The sequence below is a fragment of the Pipistrellus hanaki genome, assembly GCF_964339955.1.
Source record: "Pipistrellus hanaki genome assembly, chromosome: 8".
Classification (NCBI taxonomy): domain Eukaryota; kingdom Metazoa; phylum Chordata; class Mammalia; order Chiroptera; family Vespertilionidae; genus Pipistrellus; species Pipistrellus hanaki.
In genome coordinates this window covers 49,628,981-49,642,501 of record NC_140510.1, presented here as the reverse complement: position 1 = coordinate 49,642,501, position 13,521 = coordinate 49,628,981, and the positions used below count along the sequence as shown (strand labels likewise).

The 13,521-nt window shown below is 39.2% G+C and overlaps 1 protein-coding gene across 1 annotated transcript in view; it reads right to left on the bottom strand.

The window, feature by feature from the left end:
• AGPS (alkylglycerone phosphate synthase) overlaps nucleotides 1-3,725 on the bottom strand; it is a 107,684-nt gene extending 103,959 nt beyond the window's left edge. The window contains 2 exon segments of the mRNA XM_084892366.1: nucleotides 3,383-3,657; nucleotides 3,660-3,725. Coding sequence (XP_084748492.1) covers nucleotides 3,383-3,657; nucleotides 3,660-3,710 — 326 coding nt within the window. The 5' untranslated portion in view covers nucleotides 3,711-3,725.
• Between the last annotated feature and the right edge of the window lie 9,796 nt (nucleotides 3,726-13,521).

Below are 13,521 nucleotides of genomic sequence, written 5' to 3'. Positions count from 1 at the left end.
TGAAAAAAGGACAGATAATGAGTTAGGTTTCAATCTATACATGTGCTGTCCAACATGGTATCACTAGCTACATATACCTATTTAAATTTTAATTAATTAAAATAAAATAAAATTTTAAATTCAGCTCCTCTGTCACACTAGCCATATTTCAAGTGCTTAATGGCCACGTGCTTAGTGGCTACCATATTGTACAGCACAGATTACAGAACATTTCCATGATTACCGAAAGCTCTAGTACTTCTGATTAATAAAATTTGAGTTGATGCCAAAACCGGTTTGACTCAGTAGTAGAGCGTCAGTCTGCGGACTGAAAGGTCCCGGGTTCGATTCCGGTCAAGGGCATGTATATTGGTTGCGGGCACATCCTCACTGGGGGGTGTGCAAGAGGCAGCTGGTCGATGTTTCTCTCTCATCAACGTTTCTAGCTCTCTATCTCTCTCCCTTCCTCTCTGTAAAAAATCAATAAAATATATATTTTTTTAAATTGTGTTGACAGAGTGACAGAATTCAAGTGGGTGTCATTTTAATATCCATAATGCAAACATCTTAGAAGAAAGGCAAAATCAACCATATAATCAATCTGAGTGGAAATTGCAAACTGAACATAACAAATTAAATAATTCGTATTACTTGTTTACAAAGTCCTGGGATGTATGAACATTTCCCACTTCATGGTATAAAGTCACCAACATGGCAACTATAAATAAAATTTGGAGAGTCCCAGTGAAATTGCCAGCAAGAAATTGGTTATCATTATAATTCCAAACTTCTGGTTAGTAACTTCAGATATGCTTGCAAGGCCAAATATTACATGCAATAAAAAAGTTTTCTTAGTGAGTGATGATTCCTTAGAGCTTCAAGTCTCACCCAAAAGGCAAAACTTCCTTGCCAAAAGTAAGTGCAGTTACCTAAAATGGAAACAGCCTTCCTTAATGAGTAAGCATATTTCAACTACAAAAAGATCCAGAATGAAATATAACAGTATTTAAAAGAATCAAAGCCAGATGTTATGTTATTTTTTTGTTTGTTTTAGAAAGCTAAACAAAAAAAATGATCTTTTATATACTTAAAAAATTTAAGAGAATCTGGTCTGTAAAAATGGCTGGCTTGTAACAAATTTAAAATATGGAAACTGAGTAATAACTTCAATTGTGATTTTAAGCTGAAAACCTGTAAATTCAGAAATAATCCTATAAATTGAAAACTGCAAAGACTTTAAGATCACTGTGTTTACAAATTCAATGGGCATCAATCATCTTCATCCATAGAAGCCTCATTCATTATCCTAATGTAACTTACAAGAAGACTTACTATTTTGCTCCATATACTGTAGACCAAGGTCCCTAAATCCAACCACTGGAATACACCTGACCTACCTACTTAGTTCTAAGAGTGTGAACCTGCATGTAAATATATAATCACACATAGCTGTATGTGAATGAACAGACATAAATGTGCAAAAAGCCTTTTGGAACACTTAAGTTTTAAACCCACTGATACCTAATATAATATCAAGTGAAGCCAGAAGCCAAGATATGATCCTTGATCCCTCCACATCCCCCACCATTCAGTAACCAAGTTATGAAAAATTTACCTCCTATTATTTTTTTCAAGTAGTATTTCTCATTAGGATAAAAGTCTCTTAATTGGTCTCCCTGTTCTGAACTGAAAGAAAATTGCATCTACCATTTGTTGAGGGGTTATGTAACCAGCACTGCATTAAGCACTTGATTCCCTGAACCCCACATTTTTCTGTTCTCACAGCAAACTGCCAACCAGGTACTATGGGCTTCATTTTCACAGATGGGGGGACAGGAGCTCAGAGAAGTGACTTGCCTAAGTCATGCAGCTGGAAGTGTAGTGGAAATTCAAACGCAGGTCTATGTTCCCATATCCTTAACCTTCTTCAATTCAGTCCCCAGTGTTTCCTTTCCAAAAGGCAAACGAATGTTTCATCTCACATACAGTGGTGCAAATAAGACCCAGTCTCTCCAGCCCTCATCCCCTGTCGTTCTCACCCTTTTCTTCACTCCCAGCAGCTCCCTAACCTGCCTCACTGCTTTATCTGTGAATGCACTTTTTCTGCCAAGAACACTTCTCTCCGTTGGCAGGCTACTTCCAACACAGATTTCAAGATTTACTCAGACGATCCTTCTCCTGGAAAGCCTTTCCCCTAAGAAATACATATCCAAAACTGGGTTAAGTGATCATTTGCTATGCTTATCAGCCAGTCTCTTATCAGACTGTGTTATACAACTTTATCTGACAAGACTATTAGTTCCTTAAAAGCAAACAGTGCATTTTTAAATTTCTGTGTATCTAGTACAATCGGTATGTATTAAGGAAGGACTCAATAAATGATGAATTAATAAATTCACCAACAGCAGTATAGCTTAAAAACTTGACCCTAAAGTTAATTTGATGTGCTTTCGAATTCTAACCTGCCACACGGTACATCTGTCAAGCCTGCAGCAGCCTGTAAATCTTTTTCATTTCTTCATCTGGAAAATGGTAGATAGCTACACCTATCTCATTGTTTGGAGCCAAGAGCAAAAAAAATATATACATATACATATATACATATATACATATATACATATATACATATATACATATATATATGTATATATATTTAGCACAATATCTGGCACAATGAAAGCACACAATCATTAGCAGCATTTTTTCCCCCCACTCTCAAAGTTTATCCATGCTGACAAAGTCACATTTCATCGGGCTTTGGGATTTCTCCAAAAAAGAAGGAAGTTAAGATCTTCCCGCTTCAGTAACTACCATCACACCACACACCCTAAAATCACTATTGTAGTATCTGAAGTTCACGGACTTCTTACCCGCCCCACCCCCAGGTTCCTTCCCTCCAAGCAGAAGACCCTGCCCCTAAGCAAAAACCAGCCAGTGCCCTCTTCCCCAGAACCGGCGCATCTCCCCGGCGCCCGTTAGGGGAGATTCCCCATCCAGCACACCCTTCACACTCCTCCAACATTCAAAAGAGAACCCCTTCCATCCATCCCAAGATCTCGGCCCCCGGACCCCCCCCGAAAGTATTATTATTATTATTATTATTATTATTATTATTATTATTATTATTATTAGTTCAAGACAGAGAAGGCATTCCTGGCATTACGAAGCCAAGGAAAAGAGTCCTCTGAAAAGCTGCCCCCAAAAGACTTCAGGTCTGTTCCTCCCCTTACCCTCGCCCCCATCCTCACCGTCCCCCGTCTGGTCCCCTCTCCTGGAGGAGGGTGTCAGGACTCCCAGGGCCGGAGCCCCCCGCCCCCGGAGCCCCTGCCCTCCCCACCGCGCCCGGCCCTCCCGCGGGCGCGGCCTGCTCGCCGGCCGCCGCCGCCCCGGAGCCGCTACTCACCGCTTCTTGGGGAGGGCGCCCGGCTCCTGCGCGGCGGCGGCGGGGGCGGCCGTGGGCGCCGCCGGGGCAGCCGCCGCGGCGCCCCGCGCTCTGCACTCCTGGGCGCCCACCGCCTCCCGCGGCCGGCCCCGCAGATGGCCCGACAGGACCCGCAGCCGCCGCCCCGCGCGGTCCCGGTCCGGGTGCCGGTCCGCTGCAGCCCCGGAGCCCGCGCCCGCCGCGCCCGCTGCAGCCGCCGCCTCCGCCATGGCTTCCGCCTTGTGCCGCCGCCGTCCGGGCCGCCGGGCGCGGGTGAAAGGTCACTCAGAGCGGAGCCCGGCGCGACCATTCGCTGCGGCGCATCCCGGCAGCCACCGCGCGGCGACTGGGCGGCGGGTGCCATGCGCCTGGAGCTTTACATCCTCTGCTCCCGCCCTCCCCGCCCCGCCCCACCCCGCCTTGGCGGCCACGCCTGGGACGGGATGCACCTGCCCAGCAGGTGAGTTTGAACTGCCCCCGGCCTGGCCCAGCTGAGCTGTGCTGGGACGGGACCCCAACCACAAACGCCCCCCCCCCCCCTTCCCGAGTTGCCCCAGTACCCAAGGTGGTGGCCTGGGCCTCGGGATTTGGGGGCAGAAGCCTTGGATCAAGAGGCGTGGGCGGTGCTGCTGGACCTGACAGAACCGGCTGCATCCTTTCCCTGAATACCCTAATACTGCTCCCCTTCTGCCCTCACTCCCTGCAGAGTCACTACAGTAACTCAAAAGGGATTCCTTCCCCATAACCAGTGATAGCGGTCATGCTCTCATCGCCTACTTCGCGCCTACCACTGTGCTTGAGTAATCCACATTTTATAGAAGAGAAAACTGAAGCCCCAGAGACACTCATTCTTCCAAGGTTAGTCATGCAGCTAGTAAATGCTAAAGCTGAGTTGCAACCTATGGTCTCTTTCCATTTCTGCCAGACAGGTTTTTTATTGCTACAGATAAAATCACCCAACACTGTTTCAAAACTTCTTGCTTATCTACAGATTGACCTTATTTCTGGAAACTGGCACTTGGTGAAATTGGGGGCATCTCAAAGGACAGTTCTCCATAACCGTTTCAGCAGTGGATTAGATTTCAGAGTTGACCATCAGAATTAAAGTTTCTTTCTGCACAATGTGCATAATGTCTTGGGAATGGTAAGAGAAAGGGTTGCCATAAGGATTTTGAGCCCAGTGAAGTCACCTCCTTTCTGAATAACCGCCTTCTTTGTAACACTGGCTCTTAGGAAAAACTTAAGACATTTGAGGAGTTATATGACTAATACAAAAGAATGCTTTAGTGCTGGAAAATTCAGGTAGTAGGAGGACTTGGTTTGCAAAGATCTTAAGAGATAGTTCAGCCTTAAATATCTAGTCTAACTCTGGAATCAATGAGCCCAAATCCTGGTTAGCTGCTGTTTCTAATCATTGTACTCTTGGTAGAGGAAGCCACTGACTATTTCAAATGGAGTAGGAGTGAAGAAAAGGAACAAGAAGAGGAGTAAATTGTGGAGAAAGGCTCCTCAAGTTCGAGTTCAGCAACTTTAGCCATCAGGTTTTCATATCCTCTCCAGATGTTACTAAAACAGCATCAAAACACCAATTAGCATCTTTGCTTGTAATCATGTAAAATTAGTAGATTTCATGCCAAAATGCTTTGGGGAATGAGATGGGTCTGTCCATTTTTGCTTGACTTCCAGAGAGCTCAATCCAACACCACTGGCATACTTTAAATGTAAATGTAGTTAACTGACTTGAGTCTTCAGTCTTGTCCAAATTGAGGTATGGACATGCTTTTGCCAACTCTCAGGAGGCATATTTATAAATTTTTCAGATATCAATAGAATAACAAATATTCTTTTTCTCCTGGGTGATAAAAAGCTTGAGATAAACCAAAATTACCAGTGGAAAAACTAATGATTTATGTTTCAAATATGTGCAGAGTAATGAAAAACATTTAGGCAGTAAAAGCATTTGTTTAAGCCTGTTTAATATACCTAATTCTTTACTTTGTCCTATGAGATGCAAAAGTATTTAAGCCAATTTCTCACCTATGTGGTATATTCAGGCTAATTATGAATTAAGATATACAGGTGGGGGAAAACTAAGACAGTGTCTTATATTAATTTTTGCTCCCAAAGATGCGCTAGGTCTTATTTTCAGGGGATGTCTTATTTTTCCATGAAGAAGAATACGGTACACATTTATTGTTAAATGAAAATAAAGGAAATTTATTACCTGTATACGGTACGGTAGTACGGTAGTTGTCAACACAAACCAGACAAACTGTGAATCCTACAGTATCAAGAATTTACTCATTTATTAAATGACAATCATGTCATCATCTTCTGGAACATCATCATAACAATCCAATTCCTGAATTTCCTGGTGAATTTCTTGTGACTCCATTTCTTTCAGAATCAGTGGACCAAATCTCTCATGTTTAGCCTAAGAGGGGGCCTTATTTTCAGGGGATGCCTTATACTTCACTCAGAAGGAAACCTGTAAGTAGGTCTTATTTTCGGAGGATGTCTTATTTTCGGGGAAACACGGTATTATACTATTAGAGACCCAGTGCACGAATTTGTGCACCAGAGGGGTCCCTTGGCCTGGCCTGCAGGATCGGGATGAAATTGGCTCTTTGACATCCCTCAAGGGGTCCTGGATTGCAAGAGGGTGCAGTCCAGGCTGAAGGACCCCACTGGTGCACAGTTGGGGCTAGGGAGTGATGCAGAAGGTTGGCCAGGCGGGTAGGGACTGCATGAGCACTCCAGGGCATGTCCAGCCCTGCTCTCTCAGTCCTAATTGGCTGGACCCCAGCAGCAAGCTAAACTACTGGTGGGAGCGGAGCGTCTGCCCCTGGTGGTCAGTGCACATCATAACGAGCAGTTGAGCAGCCTTAGCATATCATTGATTGAATGGCCAATCAGACGACCGACAGTATATTAAGCTTTTATTATATAGGATTAGGTAGGATAAGTGTGATGTAGTTGACCTTGGTGAAGACTTTCCTACCCCTTCTTCTTACTAGGGCAAAGCCCAAGCAGAGTAACCTGAAATTTATTTCATGCTACTTAAGAGGAACAAAGGTTTCACTTGAAGCATGGTTCTTTGAGATGCTTCTGATTCCCACAAAAGCAAAATCACAGTGAATATACTATTCAGGAGGGCATCAATGAACTTGTTCTTCTGAGTCTTGGGAACATGTGGACATTAATAATCTAGATCCAATGCAGAACTGATCACATGCACAGACCAAGTGATGAACTAATAACATCTCAAATTTTAAATGAAGTAACCTTTATTTGCATTTATGACAGTACTCTCTTCTAATATGAAGCAAAGGTAACCACTGTCCTGAGTTTTATGATATGCATTTTTCTTGTTTTTCTTTTTAGTTTTAATGATTGAGCCTGCGTTCTTTATTTCTTTGTTTGCATTTATATAAATGGAATCTTTTATTTTTATTTTTTTATTTTTTACAGAGAGGAAGGGAGAGAGATAGAGAGCTAGAAACATTGATGAGAGAGAAACATTGACCAGCTGCCTCTTGCACACCCCCTACCGGGATGTGCCCGCATCCAATGTACATGACCTTGTACCAGAATCGAACCTGGGACCTTTCAGTCCACAGACCGACGCTCTACCACTGAGCCAAACCAGTTTCGGCATAAATGGAATCTTAAAGTATGTTTTTTGTATCTGGTTTCTTTCACTTAACATTGTGTTTATGAGATCCATACATATTATTGTGTGTAGTTGTAGTACATTCATTTTTTTGCTGTATAGTATTCTATTTAATGTACATATCAAGGTTCATCTATTCTATGATTAGTGGATATTCAAGTCGTTTCCATTTTGTGGATGAAGTTAATATGAACATTTTTGCAAATGTCTCTGGGTAGAATTTTTGTTGAGTACCCACCGAAGAGTGGAATTGATAGGCCATTGAGTATGCATAGGACCTATGTATATCATTATTTGTGAATGTGTTATATCTCCTATTTTACCATCTAGAAGCCCTATTTTTCCTTGCCTACAGTTTACCTGGAATTGGTTTTTGCTTATGGTGTAGATCAGGTTTCTTTTTGCCTCCATATGAATATCCAATTGCCTCAGTACTACCTGTTAAAAAGATCTTACTCTGCATTGTCACCTTTGTCAAAAATCAGGTGTTCATATAGCAATAGTCTTTTTCTGGAGCCCCTGTTCTATTCCATTGACCTGTTTATCTACCTTATGCCAGAAAGATGCTGCTTTAACTATTATATGCATATTCTTTTAGATTTTCTACATGCAGTTATATAACACTGAATAATAACAGTTGATTTCTGTCTTAACAATTCTTGTACTTTTTTTTCTTCCTTTACAGATCTGTACTTTTTTTTTTTCCTTGTCTTACCCAGCTGACTAGGATCTCCAGTATAGTGTTGAGTAGATGTTGCGATGATAGCCCCCTTATCTTGTTCCTGATTTCAAAGGGAAATTTCACAACATTTCACCATTGTTTGAAATAAACCTTATAGTAAATTACTTTTTTTTTTTTAAATAAACCTTATAGCAGATTAAGCAACTCCCCCTTCAAATCTAGATTTTTAGTTTTAGCAAATATTTTTTTCCTGTCGAAGCCGGTTTGGCTCAGTGGTAGAGCGTCGGTCTGCGGACTGAAAGGTCCTGGGTTCGATTCCAGTCAGGGGCATGTACATTGGTTGCGGGCACATCCCCAGTAGGGGGTGTGCAAGATGCAGCTGGCCGATGTTTCTCTCTCATCGACGTTTCTAGCTCTCTAGCTCTCTCCCTTCCTCTCTGTTAAAAATCAATAAAATATATTTTTTTTAAAAAAATTTTCCTGCATTTTTTGAGATGATTATATGTTTTTCTCCTTTGTTTTGTTAGTATGGTAAATTGCATATGTTGATTTTCCACTGTTCAACTAACTTTGCAATGCTGTCATACACCCAACCTAATCAGGATGTATTGGTCTTTTTATGTATTACTTAATGCCGTGTATTAAATTTTTGTTTAAGGGTTTGTATCTATGTTTGTAAGTAAGGTTGATTTATTATTTTTCTTCTGTAATAGAAACATGTCAGGTTTTACTGGCCTCGTGAAGGACTCCATTGTTTTCTTGTCCTAGGAAGATTTTATGTAAGACTGATCATTATTTTTTCTTTACACATTTGTTAGAATTCACCAAAGAAACAGTCTGAACCTTGAGTTTTTATGAAAAGGTTTTTATTTACACATTAAATAGCTTAATGCTATTCAGATTTTTAATTTCAGTTTATGACGATGTTTCTGAAACTAAAACTGTTTTAGTTTAAGACAATGTTTTTCTAACAAATTGCTTACTTTACATTTTCATATTTATTAACAAAGTTTTTCATAGTATCTTATGTTATCATTTTAATATCTGTAGTATGTCCCACCTTTCCCAACATTGGTTATTTTGCTCTCCCTCTCTCTAATCAGTTTCCCAGGCATTAATCAATTTTATTACTTTTTTAAAGAACCAGGTTTTTAAAAAATTTCTTTTAGCTATATTGAGGTTTACAAACGGATTATATGTTCTTAAGGTACCATAACAATTTGATGTTTTAATATATACGTATATATTGTGTAATTATTGCCACAACCAAGCTAATTAACATACACATCACCTCATATAGTAACCATTTTCTTTCTTTCTGTGTGTGTGTGTATGTGTGTGTGTGTGTGTGTGTTGAGAACACTTAAGATTTACCCCCTTAACAAATTTCAAGTATGCAACACAGAATTTATTATGGTCATCATGCTGTATGGAGATCTCCAGAACTTTTTCATCTTGTATAACTGAGACTTTGTACCATTTGCCAGTATCTACCCACTTCCACCTCCCTCAAGGGAGCCATTCTACTCTCTGTTTCTGTAAATTTTACTAACTTAGATTCCACATATGTGAGATCATGCAATGCAGTACTGTCTTTTTGTGTCTGGCTTATTTCACTTAGCATAATGTCCTCCATTATGGTTTATCGATATAGTCACAAATAACAGAATATCCTTCTCTTTTCAGCCTGCATACTATTGCTGTGTGTGTGTGTATAAGTATAACACATTTTCTTTATTCATTTATCCATGGATAGATATTTAGGTTGTTTTAATATCTTGGCTATTGTGAACATGGAAGTGTACATATATCTTCAAAATTCAGATTTTATTTTCTTGAGATGTGAACTCAGAAGCAGGATTGCTAGGTCATAAGGCAGTTCTTTTTTAATTTTTGAGAAACTTCCTATTGTTTTCCACTGTGGCCTCACCGATTTACATTCCTACCAATCATGTACAATGATTCCCTCTTCTCCACATTCTCATCAGTTCTTACAAAAACCAGTTTTTTATTTTGTTGATCCTATTACATGTATGCTTTCTTTTTTTTCTTTTTTTTTTATTGATTTCTGCTAATATTCCTTGTCATTTCCCACCTGCTACCTTTTTTTCTGATTTCTTGAAATTAATGTTTAGCTCATTGACTTCTCAGCCTTTGGTGTGTTTGTTTTCTTATGTTTAGGACTAGAAATTTCTCACTAAGCAATTAATTTATTCAACTGTTAATAATAACATTTTCATTATTATTCAGTTCCAAATAGTTTCCATTTGTATTTGTAAAGGATAAGTATTCTCTCCTATTTTGGGATTCAGTGTTTCCAAAATACAAATTTAACCTAACAGTTGTTTTGTTCAAGTTTCTTTATGTCCTAACTGGTATTTTGTCTACTTATTTTATCTATTAATACTTATTTTATTGAAGTATGTTAAAATCTCCCACAATTATTATGGATTTACTTATTTTTTCTATACTGCTCATTTTTTTATCTGTATTTTAAAGCTATGTATTAGATGTTGCATGCTTACTATATTTTCCTGATGAATTGAAACTTTTATAGTTACACAAATATCCCTCTATGTCCATAATAATGATTTTTGTCTTAAAGTTTAGCAACACCAGCTCTGGTCCTATCCTATAACATTTACTCTTTTTATATCCATATATTTTAGATGTGTTTCTTGAATACAGAATTTAGGTGTATTCTTTTAAGCAGTCTAAGCATAAAATCCTAAATCCATTTAGCCCATTTAAATTTCATTGACTTACTCAGATGTCTGGCCAAGAGCACTAGCTTCATTTCCAAACAGACTTAGATTTGAATATTGCCTCGACCAAGATATGTTATCTTTAACTTGTCACGTTAATATCTCTAGGTGTGGCTCCTTGTCTATAAAATTGAGATAGTAAGGACTACTTCCAGGTGTAGTAGAGGTTAATGAGCAAGGATATAGTAAATCCTAAGTGTTATTATGGAAGTAAGAGTAAGTCAGATGTATGGAAAACAGCTTTCCTGGAAAAGATAATCCATGCTAGTAGGAAAAGAAAGGGTTAGATTCCTGGTTGGGGTACATGCCTAAGTTGTGGGTAATGGGAAACCAAATCATGGAAACATTGAGAACTTAGCAGAAGTAAAAACTTGATTTGGTGGGAGCTATTATAAGTTCTTGGGCTGGGGATTAGCATGGCAAACCTGGAAATACTACTATTTTCTAATGCATTCTCAAGTGGAAGTCAGCCTATCAAGTATACCTGAAAACCTGTTAGCAGTTGTAAAAAGAAGCTGCATCGGCAAAGGATGAAAACCTAAAGAACTCTTACAAAGGAAGTTAACAATATTTTGGAATGATAGGAAAGCATTGAATTATGATTAGCTGTCTACTTCTGTAAAGTTACCTCAAGAAGTAAAGATGTTTCCCTAACCAGTTTGGCTCAGTGGATAGAGTGTCAGCCTTCAGACTGAAAGGTCCCAGGTTCGATTCCGGTCAAGGGCATATACCTTGGTTGCTGGCACATCCCCAGTAGGAGATGCGCAGGAGGCAGCTGATCAATGTTTCTCTCTCATTGATATTTCTAACTCTGTATCTCTCTCCCTTTTCCTTTGTAAAAAAATCAATAGAAACATTTTGAAAAAAAGAAGTAAAGATGTTGAATGTGAAAGTGGCTAGAAGTGGTTCCATGTTTTTGCAATATTATTCTATTTCAGGATGTCACAATCACATTAATGTAATATATAGGGTAGGAGCAGTTATTCCTTAAATTTGATTAGCCAAATTTAATTAACTCTACATTGGAGTAGAGTTAAAAGTATTCTCTTACAGTGCTGCTACTAACTTATTATCTACACTAATAAAAGAGCAAGATGCAAATTGACTGTACCTCCGTGACACCCACCAGCCAATCAGGAGTGAGTATGCAAATTAGTTTACCTACGCAGGCACAGAGCGAAGACTGAAGGTTCATTCTGAATGAAGACTGAAGACTGAAGGCTCCACTGTGGCTGGAGCCAAGCCCGAAGGCTGAAGGTTTGGCTTAGCTGTGGCCTGGGTCCTGGGTGCCGGAGGAAAACCGATGCCGGCAGCCAGGGGAAGGAAGGCCGATTGCACGCACAAATCTTTATGCAACAGGCCTCTAGAGCAATATAAAATTCTTTGTTTCTTGATTACTTCAGATTTTAGGTAGGAATAATTTTTTATAGCTTACTACTCAGATTTATTATAAAATGATCAATGTGCAAGTAGTTTGGAAATCAAAGTCAAAAGTCACTTTAAAATAATTCTTTTATTTGAGACATATAAAATTAAGATTTAATAATTACCAATTAATACTCTAAAGTAGCATTTCTAAGTTTTAAATTGTTAGGTAAACCAACTTTTTGGTCTCTAGGATTCCTTTATAATCTTAAAAGCTGAGACCTTTAAAGAGCTTTTATGATAATGTTTACTTACCTACCTGTATACCTATAAAAAAGAAAAAAATGGAATTTCTTTACAGTTTTGTAAATTTCTTTAATGATATACAGCTGGACTCGTATATATGCTTTTGAGTTCAATCTGTGAGATATCACATGTCATATAACTACTGTAAAACTCCACTTATACTCATGAGAGAATGAGTGAAAAAATACAAAGAGCTTCTTAGTCTTATTAAGATAGTTTTGACCTTGTTAACCCCTAAAAGGTTTTCAAGGACCACAAGGTTTTCCAGACATTTGAGAATTGATGCTCTAACATATTTCTATATATGTCTGCTAAAACAGTTGCTAAGGAAGCATTAAATAACTGGGTGCTAAAAGTAGTTACTGCTATTACCACAAAGAAGTAGTGTGTAATGCCACTAAAAGAAGTTCTCAAAATTATTTAAGGCATAATATTATATTTTAATGCATTCTTTCTGAAATATATATTTTTTAATTTCATATAACCACATTTTGAAAATAATTTCTAAATGTTAAAATCAAATTTGCGGCTTGGTCAGTGTGGCTCAGTGGTTGAGCATTGACCCATGAACCAGGAGGTAATGGTTAGATTCCTAGTTGGGGCACCTACTTGGGTTGCAGGCTGGATCCCCAGCAGCTAATCAATGACTCTCTCCCATCACGGATGTTTCTAACTTTCTCTCCCTCACCTTCCTCTCTGAATTCAATAAAAAAAAATTTTTTAAATCAAATTTCCAAATCCAGTTCATATATTAACAAATAGAATTTTTATAAATAGAGTAATAAATTTAGTGTCACTTTTGTGATATAACATAATTAAGTTCCCTATACTTTGTTAAATCAGACTCATCCCTATGCCCCCTATATAGGAGCACCCAAGTACATAAAACTTCTGGAAGATATCAAGGGAGAGATTGACAGTAGGGGACTTTATCCATTGACACCACTGGATAAATCATCTACACAAAAAATTAGCAAAGAAACAGCAATCTCAAATTATTCACTCGATCAAATGGACTTAATTGACGTCTTCAGAACATTTCACACCAAAGCTACAGAATAGCTGCAGCAATCTTGAGAAAGAAGAACAAAGTTGGAGAGATCACAATACCAGATATCAAGCTATATTACCAAGCCATTGTTATCAAAACTGCTTGGTACTGGCACAAGAGCAGACATTCTAGACCACATGTGTCAAACACGAGGCCCGCGGGCCAAATCCAGCCCGCCAGGCCTTGCAATGTGGCCCGCACCGCGCTGTCATCACTGCACTCCGCTGTCAGTTTATGACATTGTCAGTTTATGACTGTTCAGTAAACCATTCGGCCCGC